We start from the raw sequence: 16190 nt of genomic DNA on the forward strand, positions 1-16190 counted from the left end.
GCGAAGAAAACATAAAATGGCCAATAAAGTATACACAGCTTTAAAATTTTTGGCTTTTAGTAGTCAGGAATGGTTAATATTAAATAACTATAAATATGCAAAAGTGCTAAGTCCATTTTATTTGGAATTGTGTATAAATATGTTACTAAATATATAATACTTATTTTAATTATTGGTTTATTCATTAAATTTCAACCAAAAATTGTAAATCACGATTTTTATTAAATATTTAATAATTTTATAAATTTATTATCACCTCGACTTTCTGATATGAAACAGAAAATGTTCCAAGTCCCAAAAAGGACATATAACATGCAAACGCACTTCTTATTAACTGTGAATAAATCTTAATAAAACTCCATTATCAGATTTAAAAAATATTTAAAATAAATTAAAAAAATGCACCAAAACATGAAATTTATTCCTTTTAGACACACATTTTAAAAACCGGTTAACTGAGTGATATAAACCGGATAAACCGTTTAACCGAAAATCAACATTTTAAATTAACTGGTTCGCAAAAAACCGAGATTTTGAAGAAAAATCGGTTTTTCGGTTAACAGGTTTATAAACACTAATTGCATACACTGATGTCCTAGGATTCCAGATACAATGTTGGTATTTTGCGCTGTTCGAGAGTGTCAGCACAATATCCTTTAATCAGGACTGTGAGAAGCTATGAATCTTGTATCTCTTCCTAAACAGTACAAGTTCAGTTTTGCTCGGATTCACACTCGATCCACTGTCAATGCTTTATCAACTTAGCATTTTGAATGCATCCTCCAACCGCTGTGATATCGAGCCCATATGTACTCAGTTTCCTAAACTGACAGTTTATTGCTAAATTCCACCGCAGTAGAGATAATACAAATTCTTTGCACTACCAAATTAAAAATTTCTTTTTTTAAAACATAATAAATAAATAATTAGCATTAAGCTATATTTTAAAACATTTAAGTTTATTCACCTAAGATAAAAGCAAATAACACAAACATTTAAATACTCGTGCGTTTAATAATCTACGTACTGAAAGCAATGTAGCGCGTTAAGCATCTAATCGGAACGGAATTTAGCGTTCTTAAAGTTTAAATTTAGCTTGTAATAAGTACAAGCCATTGGAAATAAATACACATATGACAAAATCGCGATTAAATTTTATTTTAGTGGCGGGGCTTTTTTCTATTTAATGGCTAGTAGTAATGTTTATTTTGATTAATGATGAGATTGATCGGTGTTTGATCAATTTAGGCATACAATTATAATTACTACTGATTTATATAAAAAATCAAGTTACTAAGAAATAAACAAAATAAAATTGTGTTTTTCTTTTTGTAAAAAGATGTGGTGTTGCCCTAGACAAAATAACTAAATAGGAAGGTTCCCGTGATTGTTTAACCCTTTCCCTGTCCTGTGCATCACATATGATGCACAGCAAGTTTCTTTCACACGTCCGTGCATCAAATATGATTCACAAATTATATTATTTTTCAATTAACATTAAAACTTTGGACGTACGGCAAATTTTTTTTTGTATGGGGACAGGCAAAGGGTTAAAATTTTCCCTATTCGATCATTGCATGTGCTCAAAACTTCTTCCAAGGTTTAACATTTTAAGTGCAAACCTATTAAGATCTAATCCTTTAAATGCATGGTTTAAACTTTCAATGTAAATATCTTTAAACATCATTTAAATTATACTCAATATTATCGCAGTGATCATTGAACAAACATCAAATTGATCATGCAAAATGAAATTACGAATCAGTTTAATAGTTTAACTCTTTCAGCCATGCTTTTTTTTGTATAAGTTTAAAATCAAAACAATTGCATTTTTACTTTAATCAAGGTTAGTTTATTATAAAAGTAAGAAAAAATAAATCAAAACATAAAAAACCACCCCCTTCCAAGGTTTTTTGTGGAGTGAAGTGGTTAGTTTACTAACCACCGTGGCGTTTGGCATTAAAAATAACTATGATAAAAAATTTTGTTTCGTATAAATTTTTTTGAAATCGAATTTTTTTGTCTAAATTTTCTGACCAAACAACCGAAATATCAAAGTAATACTGAATTCAATGAACAATAAACACTCTGTGTTTTTTTTATTGAATGCGTGAAAGTCTCTTAAATACTGATTTTTAAAATATTTTCAAATTAATATATTATTCTAACCAGAACACAAAGTTTTGCAAAAAATCATAAACGATGACTTCAAAAAATACAATTGTTTAGCAGAATGGCAATAGATGACAATAAACTAAGTTTTAAAGACTATAGAAAAGGTGGTTAGTAAAGTGACCACTCAACCGCAAAAAATTAAAAATTGCAAACAAAAATGGTGTATAACCGATAAAGAGCAAAGATAAAATTGTAATTTTATGTTCCAATAATATACAAAAATATTAACATGTTATTTATATTTATTCCAGTGAACAAGATCTGAATGAACTTCATGGAACCACTAGAAAAAACTTGAAATTTAATTTATCGCTATATATCTAGTTATATTGTCCGAGGCTAACAATTTCATACATAAATCATTGATTTAAGAACTGGTTCTAGAACGGTTCCTGGGAAGGAACCGTAACGATTCCGTAGTACTTGTAACGAAGGTTCGTAACGATTCCGTAGTACTTGTCGAAGGTTCAATTTTAACTACAACTAGTACTGGCTATAGGCATCCGTTCTAAAACTAGTTGTGGAACTAATGCATGTTTTTCTGGGTATTTGGCTTAATTTAGTATTAAACAATTTACGGGAATGAACAGATTTTTTTATATTTCCCGGCAATGGAAAAAGTCCGGAAAATTACGTACTCTAGTCCCAAAGTTTAATTTCCATTTTATCTTGACCTAATAGTTGAAAAGTCAAACGTTTTCTGTTTTCTGTACTTAAGGTATTTATAGACGGCAATACTGAGTATTAATATTTGTCAAAAACTCAAGGATCATAATACAATTTCATCGTCTAAACAAAATTTGTATTAGATTTTAAAAAAATACAAATGATTTTTTTGATTTACGGTCGGTATTCAAAATTTGTTTAAAACAATTCAAAAACTTTTTATTTAATATGTATCGGGTATGTATTTATAAAAACAAATAAGGCAAATAAAAATGTCAAGAAAATATAAAATAAAAATAAAATTTTCCGAAAAATATCAATCAACAAAGAAATAAAATATTTGTAATACAATCGTGTAAACAATAAATGTTTTTTCGAAACGATTTTTTGAAATACCGACTGATTTCAATAATATTTTAAATTTGTAAAGTGTTAATAATCAGTATTGCCGTCTATAAATACCTTTAAGGGTTTTAGTCTCGAATATTGTTGTTAATAAAATCCTAAACTTTAATTACCTTCCCACAACAAATCAATTAACAAATAATGTATACATATTATCTGATTATAGCGTGCATGTAGCTGTGATTATTATTGGAACAGGATAGTAATCATTCCATGGTATCAATGAAAAACTTGTCATTGAGGTCATTTAGTGCTTGTAGCGTTAACAATTGCAGACATTCAAAAGAAATCAAATAAAACAGAAGAGTAGTGGTCAGAAGTACCAGTCGAAAACCACAATTTCAATTTCTTTACAAATAAAATTTGCACAAAAATGAATGAATTTATTAAATTTATGCATAAATTTAATAAATAAATAAATTTAATAAATGATTGAATGAATGAATGTGCAAAATGTATTTGTTTTTGCTTTATTTTCAACAAAAACGAACAATTATCAAAAGTTGTTGGTTTTATTTTGGTTGGCTTAGGGGAAAATAAGCCATGGTTTGTGCCATATTTCGACTTAAATGTGGTTGTTAATATTTGTTTTTTTGTCTTCGTCTCCTTTTTCTCTTTTAAATTTCAAGGTTAATTTAAACTATTTGTAGATGTATCTTTTTATGACTACTTAGTATCTTAGTGTGTTTGTTTGAAATGTGGAGTTTACGAGGGCCCAAGACACCAAATAACAAATCTAATTCGTTGTAAATTTAACATACATAAGTTGTTTTTTTGTTAATTTTTTGCTTTCGGCTTTGAATAAATTTATTGTTGTTTTAGGGATTTTTTTATGTTCATATGTATTTTTGGTAGTTTATGTTTGAGAGTTGTTAATTAAAACTACCAACACCTACTAAACAAAGCCAGCATTTGTTTTTCCATTTACCTTAAGTATTGGCCACATCAGCATCAACTTTGGTTCAATAATTGCATTTATCGTTTATGGTTATCGTAAGACTGTAAACGAGTATCTGTGAATGTATTTATGTAGTTCGAAATCTGTTAATGAATCACTGCTATATGTGAGATTGCATTGAGCTACAGTGGCACAAATTAACTACACAATTCTGTTTCTTTATTTATTTTTTATATACAATTTAACGACATTTCCAGAATAGTTTAAAAAATGAATGCATTCATACTTATTTACACATGACCTTTTGGTATTTTTCCGAAAATGCAACCGTTTTATATTTTATTTTTGTGACAAGATTTTTAATTTATAAACTTTATTGTTGATTTTTATTAAATGGGAAGAATGTCAGTTTTATGTTATTCATTTATAATTAAAATTTATACAATATATAGTGGAATATTTGAGTTTTTGTTTTGTTTACGTACTATCCCTATGACATGTGTATATTAAGGCCACCAAAATGGTATAATAAGAGTTTCGTTTTTATTTTATTGTTATAGTTTTTGCAATATTATTAAATGTTTTAAATGATGTTCATATACCTGTGTGTTGATTAAAATATGATTTCCGAATCCTCAGGCAACATACGGATCGATTAGCCAAATAACCAACTCCTGAGATTGACACACGTAGGCTTTATGGGAAATTAATTTCCCTTCCCTTAGACTTTCTAATATTTGGTCTGCTATGGTCGGACAATGGCAAAGGAGGTGTTTCATTCTCTTCTTTATTAAATCTTGCAAAGGAATCATTATATGGAATATTTGAGGAGCCGCAGAACAAAAGGTACTTTTTTGAAATTTAAAAATTTTGAGAAATTTATTTTTTCTAGAAGATTTCAACCCAATTATTATAAAAATACCAAAAAATCAATTTGTAAACAAATTCGAAAAAGTACCTTTTGTTCTGCGGCTCCTCATTTAATCTCGTAGCATGCTGTATGTAAGAGAGATTTTTAATTTGTTGACATAAGTACTAGAAAATCATTTTTATGTAAATTAGACACAGTAGAATTGTTCTTTTTTACAGTGGGTCAAAGTTTTAATTTTTTGATCGAAGGGAGCGTTATACTAACTGAAAAAAATTTTGTAAGTTAATGTCTGAGAGAATTCTTATTGTCAGAGTTATATTGTGGAATTATATGGGGATAATTTATGTGGAAGATCTTAACCCTGTAGCTTCCATCTTTATGGCCCTTATTTCGAGAAAATCAAAAAAGTCCTTTCAAAAGGGACATTTGAGGATTAAAATATTCTACGAAAATATTTGCCGGAAAATTTCAGTGGGGCTCACCAACGATACCGAAGTTGTAAATAAAGCTCATTACTCTTAATTAACAAAATTACAAGTCACCTCGAGTCTCGCATTTTTTAAAAAAAAATCCAAGTATGTCCGACAGAGCTGAACTTTAAAATATAAATAGTAGAGTTCGTTTGTGATCAGGTCACTTCGGGTATCATAATTTTTCTGAAGGTTTTTTTTATGAGATTTGCGCCTCCTGTTGTGGGATTTTGGAGCTATTTTTAAGGATTAAAAAAACATCAATTGTATTAATTTTTTGTGCAGAATCGACTGGTGAAATCATATTTGCAATATATTCAACCGTTTTTGCTCTACAGAAAAATGTGCTCAAAATTCGCGTCTTTAGTTCTTTGAACCACCACAAGGGGTGAATTTTTTTTTTAAAAAACGCCATTATTTTTATTTACGCAAAAACCTTCAGAAAAAAATTTTTAAATGTTTTAAATTAACTCTAATAAATAGTCCTTAAGATGATCTACAACAAGTAAGAGAGATATATTCGGCTGTGCCGAATCTTATGTACCCTTCACCAAATTATACTTCAAAATACAAATATTAAATATTTTTTGGTAAACAAAGTTGTTTTTTTTAATTTTTTGGTAAATTTTTTTTCGAATTGTTATTTTAATTTTTTAATTATTTGTTTTAAATTTGTATTTTTTTCTAATTTTGATCCATTGTAGGTCTTATTACCCATTACTATAGTCTTATATACGTCGTTGCAAAGGTCTTTGAAATATCTATCATTAAATATCCATATTGTCTATATTAATGACTTAGTAATCCAGATATAGGTCAAAAATCGAGGTTGTCCTGGTTTTTTCCTCATATTTCAGCCATTTGTGGACCGATTTAGCTAATTTTTAATAAGGGCTTCATTTTATAAAACGAAGCGTTCAGAAACGTAAGCAATTTCTATGAAGAATACTGGGAAAAGGGTTTGAAACTTGAATATTTTCCATACAAAATTTTTTTAACGTTTGTCGTTTCGTTTTATAAAATGAGGGCCTAAGAAACTTCTCGAAAGCATGTCTAACAAAATTATTGAAGATTTGGATCCCGAAGTTATCTGGGGTCTTCAGAAAATTGATTGCAACAGACAGACGGACATGGCTTAATCGACTCCGCTATCTATAAGCATCCAGAATATATATACTTTATAGGATCGGAAAATTATATTGTGGAAATTACAAACGGAATGACAAATTTATATATACCCTTCTCACGAAGGTGAAGGGTATAAAAAAGTAAGTTATCTCTTTTAGTTCAAGAGACATTTAGGTTTTTTTATTTACTTTTTTAAATTCTGCTCTATCTTTTTTTGGTTTTTTTATATTTTGTTTTAAAAAATATCAGCTATATTTGCTATAAAATCAAAACAACTTTCTGGCAGTTATCTCATACGTATAAAAAGTTACATTCATTAAAATTTGGAACATATAAAAATGGCTGTACTTTTTTTACGTTTTTTCCCAAAAAATTGCTATATATTTTTTTTCTTTTGTAGAAAAAAATGTTCTTTGGGACTGTATAAAATTTGTATATGATCCCAAAGGAGTGCCTAATGCAAAAGCGTGTAAAGTAAAGTTTGGCTCATATAAGCAGCAATTTAAAGAAAAAAATTAGGGTTGAGTAAAAAATTCTGAAAAGGTAAACCACAGATCGTCGTGAAGCTCCATATTTGTATAACACATACAAAGTTATTTCACTAGCACTCGATAAATAACGTCACAGTAGGCACTTTTCTAAAAAAAACTAAGTTTTTGTAACACATTTTTCCCGTTTTAGGAATTTTGGTATTTGAAAATAAAACATTTCAAAAATTATAATTCCATTGATTTAAGGACATTTGGATCTACATTTAAAAATTGTATGTACAATTTTTGATGAGTTTAACTTTTTACAGGGCCTGGATAACTGATAGCATGTTGTTTTTATTGTATTCGAAATTTTATCGCAAATATAGATGATATTTAAAAAAAGTTTAGAACCTCCGTAGGCCCGACATATATAAAAAACTAAAAAAGATGGAACAAAATAAATAAAAAATTAATCGATCTCCTGAAAAATTTGAAAATTACACTTAAGTTGTTTTGTCAAAAAAGATATTATGTATATGGCATATAAAAATCATTGAACTTTGTGTTTACAAATTTAAACGCAGTGAAATATAATTTTTAAAAAATTGTATTCTTTATGATACTATTATTGCGAGATTTTATTGAAAAAGTTACAAATATTACATTACAGCAGATTTCAAGCACTTTTACTATTTTTTTCCACAACTCATTTTAAAATTACTCTTTAAATAAGTGTGCTAGCCTTCCCCGATTAACTTAATTTCATGTTTTCTTTTTCAGTCTTGACAATTTTCGACCATGACAACGGTAAGATGGAAAATTTTATTTCCATTGCTGGCATTGGTCATTCTGAGTAGTGTGGAAATTTCCAGGGCAAATCGTAAAAATGTCAGCTACTATTTGTCAACAAATACAACACTACTCAGTCACTACTCCATATTGGACAATACAAATGACACCTTAAGCCACGGACAGGAGATCATAGTGGAGGATGTGGATGTAGAGGAGGAAGATGAAGTGGATTACAATTTAATATCACCCTCATATGAGACACATCTAGTCAAATCCTCCATTATATATGGTTTAGCCAAAACTGTTAATGCCAGCAGTGTCAATCAAGAATGTTACAGACATTTGAGAAATATTCAGAAGGGCATATTAAGAAAAGAACCGTGGGCCATGAAAGGTGAGTACATGAAAACAAATTTAAAATTATTTTTTTTAATTTCTTTAAAATACTTTAATTTAGCGTTGGATGCTTCGGGTTCAAAACCGGCCGGTTTTGTATTTGGCCAAAATTTTTGGTTTGGCAGTCAAGAAGCCTGTGGCGCTGTTCGCCGCCCTGTGGGCATTACTTTGTCGGAGAATTTCCCTCGTGTTATGAAGTTGGGTATTATCAAGGAAATTGCCCCTTTCGATATGGACTATCGCGTGGTATACTTGCGTCATAACTCTCCCTGGCAAGTTGAGATCAAATTAATGTCTGAACAAATCATTCACATTGGTTTGTGTTTGCCTTCTTCTTGTGCATCGCCTGAAATTCAACAACTGATGGGTGATTATGTAAAAGAAGGTCTATTTGTGGAGAATGATATTTACGACATACAACCCGAAGTGCTTTACATGAAAGATTTAAAAATATCCGACAACTTTTTTGAAAGAGAAAGCTTTAAATTGATCAGTGTATTTGTGGCCTTTATTTTGGCCATGATCTTATTAGCTTCACATCTGAAGGCCAAGGCAAATGAGGTAGTTACTAAATTGGATAACATATCTCCCCTAGAAGAAACCGATGCCTCTTCAAGTCAAAATATAGCTGATATTAATTTGTCAAATTATCCCCAACTACGTAACTTCATCATGTGTTTCGATGTCCAAGAGAATTGTACAAAAATCTTTTCCACCAAGGAGTCCAAACCCAGTGAAATACCCGTCATTAATGGTTTACGTTCGGTTTGTGCTCTATGGATTTTGGTGTTTCATGTGGTGTGGTACATGTATTTCACTGTAAATAATAAAACTTTCCTGATCTCTTATGCCGAAAAAGTATTCTTTCAATATGTTAGTTCAGCTCCCGTATTGGTGGATGTATTTTTTACTGTGAGGTATGTCGGCAAATTGGTACGAAATATTTCAGCAGATATTGTAATATTTTATTCTTTCTTTTCAGTGGTTTCTTGCTAACTTATAACTTCTTAAGAAACGCTGAGAAAATGGAGATTATACGTAAAAATTCGTTTGTACAAAATACCAAACAATTCTTTAAAATGTTTTTCCATCGTTACTTGAGGTAAATATCTCGGATTTTTAATTATGAGAATATTTGATATACATATCTTTTTTATAACATTTAAGACTATCTAAATATGTATGATGCTTGTATGGCTTTCACGATCAGTTCGAAATCTAAAAGAGAAACCCTAAAATATATAACATCTTACCTTACTTATGCAAATCTAGGAACGAATATTCACGGCTGGTAATTTAACGTCCATATACAGTGGTGGCCACCAATTTAAGACAAATACTTGAATTTTTTTCATCAACTGAATTTTAAGTGCGATAGAGCCAAAATAAAAGGACCTCTAAGGGTATGAAATTTATTATTAATGTTTCTAGTTTCTGAAAAATGTTTGGAAAAATCGGTAAAACATATATGGACAAAGATATGTGGAAATACGTTGACCCACCTCAGCGAACATCCGCTGTTAATAACATGATATGACCGAAACTAATGGAACTAAAAATACGAAATTTGGTCCGAATATTTTATAATAATAAAATTATATAGATATAAATGTGAGATAATATGTTTATTTCAAAAAAAAAAATGTTTGGTCAAGTTGTAGAAAAATTTTATGTGTTCATGGTGAATATGTATGAATTGACACAGTCGAATAAAACATACTTGTGTGTTAAAACAGTCCTCATGCATACATATTTGTGGAAATATTTGAAAAAATAATGGACAATTACATGGAATTTAGCAAACAATTTTTGTCTTAAATTCCTGGCCACCACTGTATATGGATTTGGCAAATGAATCTTCCCTGATAGTAAAGTACTGGAAGAAAATAGTCAAATTTCGATATATGTATATCAAATACCAACTTATCATTGTTAGATTGTTTTCCAGTGGTTCATGAGGAAACTCATTGATCAACCAATGTCTATACTAACTAACAGAGAATATGCCAAAGACTATATTTAAAGATACCAACAGATCTGTTTAAATAATGAACAAGGGTTATACGATCAATCATTATGCATCGATTGTCAATAGTGTCAATTACGAAGGAGGAGGAGCAATGTCAATCCCCTTTAAAATATAAAGACAAGATTGTGTTCCCATGATAATGGGATCCCCATTCCGGAACGTCCGGGTCCGACGACGGCCAAATATTGTTCAACTCATCGACAGCTGCATAGCTGTTACAACTACTAAATTGAGAGCTACGGGCCAATGGGTGAATGAAGATCGAAAATAATATAAACTGAAAAAAAGGGATAAAGATATGAAAAAAATTTACGATTGTTTCACTAAAGGAACGCTGAGTCACATCGATTGCTCAGCAAAGCTTATGGTGAATATGTTCCACCGGTTTCAACATGCGAAAGATGGTTTGTTCGGTTCTGAAGTACTGATTTTGACACTGAAGACCACCCAGGCCAAACAAAAAAGTTTGGAGACCAAGAAGGCATTACTCCATGAAGATTGTTGTAAAACTCAACAAGAACTTGCAAAATCATTGTGAGCTACTCAATCAGCAATTTCAAAACGTTTGCAGGCAGGAGGATTTATCCAAAAGCAAGGAAATTGGGTACCATACGTATTGAAGCTGAGAGACCTTGAAATAAGATTTTTTTATGTCTGAAATCATTTTTACACCGAATTATTACTTGCGATGAAAAATGGATCCATTGAGATAACCCGGATCTTACGTGAAGTCCGGCCATTCATCCGAATCGACACCAAAGCCAAATATTCATTCCGCTAAGGTAATGCTCTGTATTTGGTGGGACTAAAAGGGTCCTATGCATTATGAGCTGCTGAAAGCATTGGCCGAAAAAATCCCAGAATATGCGGTCAGACATTAAACTGTTATATTCCATTATGACAACACTCGGGCACATGTATAAAGTGGTTGGGACGTTTTGCCGCACCCGCTTTATAGTCCAGACCTTGCAACGTCCGATAGAAGCAGAACGCTCTCTCTGGAATACTCCTAACTTTGGAACAGAGTATTCGATATTGGCTTGATTCGTTCTTGGCCTCAAAATATGAGTACACAAAGGAAACAGATTCGTGATAGCAACCGAATTTGTTGCCAATCGAATGATTCTGTCTTAGTGACCGAATTTTACAGTTGTGGCTACAATATTTTGGAAGGGGCAACTAAAGTTTGGTTGCCTCAACTGAAATTCTTCTTTATCAACTGACAAATTCGGTTGTTATCACGAATCTGTTTTCTCTGTGTAGTTCTTTTGGCTCGGAATCCATATGTTGCCAGAAAGATGGGAAAAGGTCATAGCTAACAAAGGCCAATACTTTGAATAAATTTATATTGTACAAATGTTTCAAAACAAAAGCTAAAAGTTTTAAAATCCCCCGTATTTTTTAGTCATACACTAATATTTCCAATATATTTTTTTTTAAATTTTTTGTATGGAAAATTTACAAATCTAGTTAACAAAACATATTACATATTTTTTATACAGAACAACATTTTCTTTAATTTAACTCTATAATAAGATTTAGACATTTATTGCATAAATTTACAATTTGGGAAAATACAATGTTAAGATTGTTGACGTATAATTTATTATCTTTTGTCCCGGGTATGTTTTGAAAATCCCTCCATTTTTCACATATTTTTAAAATTGTTCCGCTTTTAGCAAGAATTAAATTGGAAACATTAGTTGCTACCCTTCAAACTTGTACTAGATTGTTCCAACTTTTAGATAATGCAGAAGTAAGGACAGGACGGTGGCCTTGTACCAAGAATATTAATTTTCCTACTGAATATGCAGTTAATCTCTGAACACTGTCTTCTGGCTTATACCTATATATTCGTACGAATATATCGTTACCTTAATATAGAAACGCCCTAACTCGTTTTTTCCCAAAATTTAGTTTTTTGCATTAATAAAATAAAATGTCGCAACATTAAATTGGTTGAAGAGCTTCATAAAAGTCTGTGTTAAAAAAATTGCAACTACAGAACTTTAAGTTTTATTAAGTTGTTTCCTTCTCCTCTAAAGTAATAAAAATGTTAGTTAGGGCCTTTCTATATTAAGGAGCGATATGTATAACGATGTGTTGAAGACCGTTAAGACACCACAATTGAAAACTTTGTACTCTGAAGGAACAATCAAAGTCTGCAAACCTTATTTTTATTTATCCAAGATTTTTCGAATAGGGTCACGTCCGTTTTGGGAATTGGTTGAATGATAGCAACGTGTCATACATACATATGTATGTATCTGTTTATGAAATATTCAAGTTGAAGATTGAAGTAAATCTATATGATTTTCGTTTAATTATAATTTAGATTTTATTATGAATTAATTAAAATAAGGATACTTTATTAATTTATCTAATTTCCTTACAGACTTGGTCCTCTTTATCTTGTGGTTATGGCTGTGGTGGATCTCCTGTTTGCGTACATTAGCAAAGTGTCGGTTTATCACATCAACGAAAGATTTGATGAAAATTGTGCCAATTACTGGTGGCGTAATATTTTATTTATTCAAAATCTGTTTGATCACAAGGACATGTGCCTCAACTGGACCTGGTCTTTGGCCTGTGAAATGCAGTACTTTGTAATTGCCACCATTCTATTATTCACGTATGCCAAGTAAGTTTTTAAGAAAACTCATTGTTAAGATATCAAACCTAATTACATTTATTGCAGGCATCCCAAATTAGCCAAGAATTTGACAATTGGCTGCTTTATTGCCAATATGGTGTGGTCGTTTAGTATTGGCTTAAACATCAATTTCCAATTATCATTCGACACTTTCTTTGCCACCGGCACTGACATTTATATCAGTCCCTTCGTGCGCGTATTGCCCTACATAATGGGCGCTGCGGCTGCTTGGTACTTCTTGGAGCATAAGAAGCGTGAATTCGATTTAAGTGAATTCCAAGAGAAATGCTTGTGGACTTTATCTTTTCTGACATTTTTCATTTGCATTTATTCGACCGTTAAACGTGACATGTCCTACATAATGGCCATATCATTGTTTGTTGTGGGACGTTTGCTGTTTTCAATGAGCATTTGTTGGATGATTATTGGCAGTGCCACTGGACGCAGTACATGTTGGTCTAGATTTTTGGAAGCCAAACCATTTCAACATTTGAACCGTCTATCATATGCGATTTATTTATTAAATCCATTTGTGATTGCGCTATTTTTCGGTTTAACCAGTGTCAGTACTCATGCAGATCCATTTATGTTGGTAAGTAGGGGAAGAGTTATGCATAAATACACTTTTTTTAATTCTCTCTCTCTCTTCCTCTAGTGTGTTCTTTGTTCCGGTTTCTCCATCATCACTTACTTGGCATCCATTGTCTTTTCACTGGCCTTTGAGATGCCTTTCTGCAACTGGTCTTCGCTGATCTTGAGACGCTCTAGTCCCAAAGTGAAAAATGCCTAATTGAGATGCTTTTCTCATATCATTTTAATATTATTTTTAAGTTTTGGAATATTTACATACATCTATTTCTATTTTATACTTCTGTACTGCACTGTACACTCTATTTTATATGCATATTGTGATCATTATTAATCCATTCAATCTCTAACGAGTATCATACATACATTTATACACACGTTGTGTAATATGTACGAGTAATATTATGATAATATTTTATTTGTAACTATTTTATTCATTTTAGATATCTAAGTCATTAATATTAAGTCGATATTTCCCCTAGAAGGAAACAAAACAAAAAATAACAAAATAATTTAATTTAACCCATCTTGTGAATAATTGTATATAGAAAGGAATATTAAGATATTTGCCCAGGGATTACAACCATTGTATATTAATTAGAATTAAATTCAATTCGTACAAACATTTAATAAAAGAAAAATTTTTCATGTCATATGATGATAAATACTTATAAATTAAAAACTGCATTTTTTTATATATGGGGCATTTCATGTCAAGTGAACCAACTTTTGAAATCGATGTCTTCCGATCGGGATGAAATTTGCACCAAGGTTAGCTCTATTGGATAGTAACTCAGACACAATTTTTCAACAACATCGGTCGAGAACTCTCTGAGTTATAGGGGGTAAAATTTTGACAATTTGGTCAAACAGGGGTTTTTTCTTATCCATGTAACTTATTACCTATTGTTCTTAGCAAAATGTGTCCCAAATAGTATAGATAGCTATTTCTTCGATCTTTCGAAAAAAAATATTTAAAAAAAAAAAATAAAAAATTTTTAATATTTTTTTTCCGAAATCAAAAACTTTTTTGACTTTTTTTAAAATACGTCCATTTTTTTTTTTTTTTTTTTTTTCTTAAAATAAAGTTTAGATATTTTCCTTGAACACCTACTTGGTCGCTTAGTGGGATGCGAGTGGGATATCTATCAAAATAAATATTTTTGATTTCGGAAAAAAAATATTAAAAATTTTTTATTTTTTTTTTTAAATATTTTTTTTCGAAAGATCGAAGAAATAGCTATCTATACTATACAAAATAAATATTTTGTAACTCAAAACATAAAATTTTTGACTTTTTTGCAAAATCAAAAACTTTGTTGACTTTTTTTTCAAAACGGACCCTTTCATAAATTCTTTTTTTAGCTCAAACAATAGCTGATATATTTTCCTTGAAAACCCTTTTTTAATTTTTTTTCTAGCTCAACCAAAAGCTGAGATATTTTCCTGGAAGTCCCTTGGTCGCTTAGTGGGATGCGAGTGGGATATCTATCAAAATTAATGTTTTAACACAAAAATTGTATGTCTTGAGTTACAAAACATTTATTTTCATATATATCCCATCTATAAACCCATCTTAAAGGAATAGAGCTAAGCTTTCTTTAAAGCAAAAGAAAAAAATTAAAAATGGGCCCATTTTAAAAAAAGTCAAAAAAAAAAAGTTTTTTATTTTGCCAAAAAAAATCAAAAATTGTATGTCTTGAGTTACAAAACATTTATTTTGATATTTATTCCACTCGCATCGCACTAAGCGACCAAGGGACTTCCAGGAAAATATCTCAGCTTTTGGTTGAGCTAGAAAAAAAATTAAAAAAGGGTACATTTTGAAAAAACAGTCAACAAAGTTTTTGATTTTGCAAAAAAAGTCAAACATTTTATGTTTTGAGTTACAAAATATTTATTTTGATAGATATCCTACTCGCATCCCACTAAGCGACCAAATAGGTCTTCAAGGAAAATATCTAAGCTTTATTTTAAGAAACAAGTAAGAGTACTATATTCGGCCGTGCCGAATCTTAAATACCCTCCACCTAAATATGATGGTATAACAACTGAAATAATATAACAATTGTTAGAAAGACTAGTTTACGCAGAAGATATTTTATTTTAAATGTACAAAAAATTGTATCTAATTCAGCAATTTATACCTGAAATTCCTATTAGAACGTATGAAATTTAACAATTTATATACTTAATAATTAGTTAATACGTTTGGATCAACATTTTTCCCTTTTAACCTCAAGTGAAGAAACAGAGTATAAAAAAGGGTATACAAATATATTTAGACAAATTTCAAAATATTTGGTTGTGGGATTTATGTGGGAGCTATGACCTATTATGATTCGATTGTCATAAAATATTTTTACGTGATTTTTATGTATTTATATGAGAGCTGTGGCCAATTATGGACCAATATTCACAAAATTCAGTATTATGATTTTTGAATACAAATTACTGGTCTGTGTAATATTTTGGTTTAATATATGGATGCCATGACCTATTATGGTCCTAAGCATTTGCGGGCTATTTTTGTAGAATTTCATATAAACAACGCTGTTAACAAGATTGGACCTTATGTGGGAGCTATGCCGAATTATGGACCAATATTTAAAAAATCTTGGATACAAATTACTGATTCTTGGATAC

The 16190-nt window shown here is 30.4% G+C and overlaps 1 protein-coding gene across 1 annotated transcript in view; it reads left to right on the forward strand.

Annotated features, from left to right (window-relative positions):
- Window positions 1-14226, forward strand: part of LOC135960337 (nose resistant to fluoxetine protein 6-like) — a 34947-nt gene extending 20721 nt beyond the window's left edge. The window contains exons 2-7 of the mRNA XM_065511605.1: window positions 7867-8272; window positions 8336-9191; window positions 9257-9376; window positions 12699-12944; window positions 13002-13548; window positions 13612-14226. Coding sequence (XP_065367677.1) covers window positions 7885-8272; window positions 8336-9191; window positions 9257-9376; window positions 12699-12944; window positions 13002-13548; window positions 13612-13746 — 2292 coding nt within the window. The 5' untranslated portion in view covers window positions 7867-7884 and the 3' untranslated portion in view covers window positions 13747-14226. The remainder of the gene's footprint in view (window positions 1-7866; window positions 8273-8335; window positions 9192-9256; window positions 9377-12698; window positions 12945-13001; window positions 13549-13611) is intronic.
- The last annotated feature ends 1964 nt before the right edge of the window (window positions 14227-16190 follow it).

Source organism: Calliphora vicina, chromosome 5 (genome assembly GCF_958450345.1).
Source record: "Calliphora vicina chromosome 5, idCalVici1.1, whole genome shotgun sequence".
NCBI classification, from domain to species: domain Eukaryota; kingdom Metazoa; phylum Arthropoda; class Insecta; order Diptera; family Calliphoridae; genus Calliphora; species Calliphora vicina.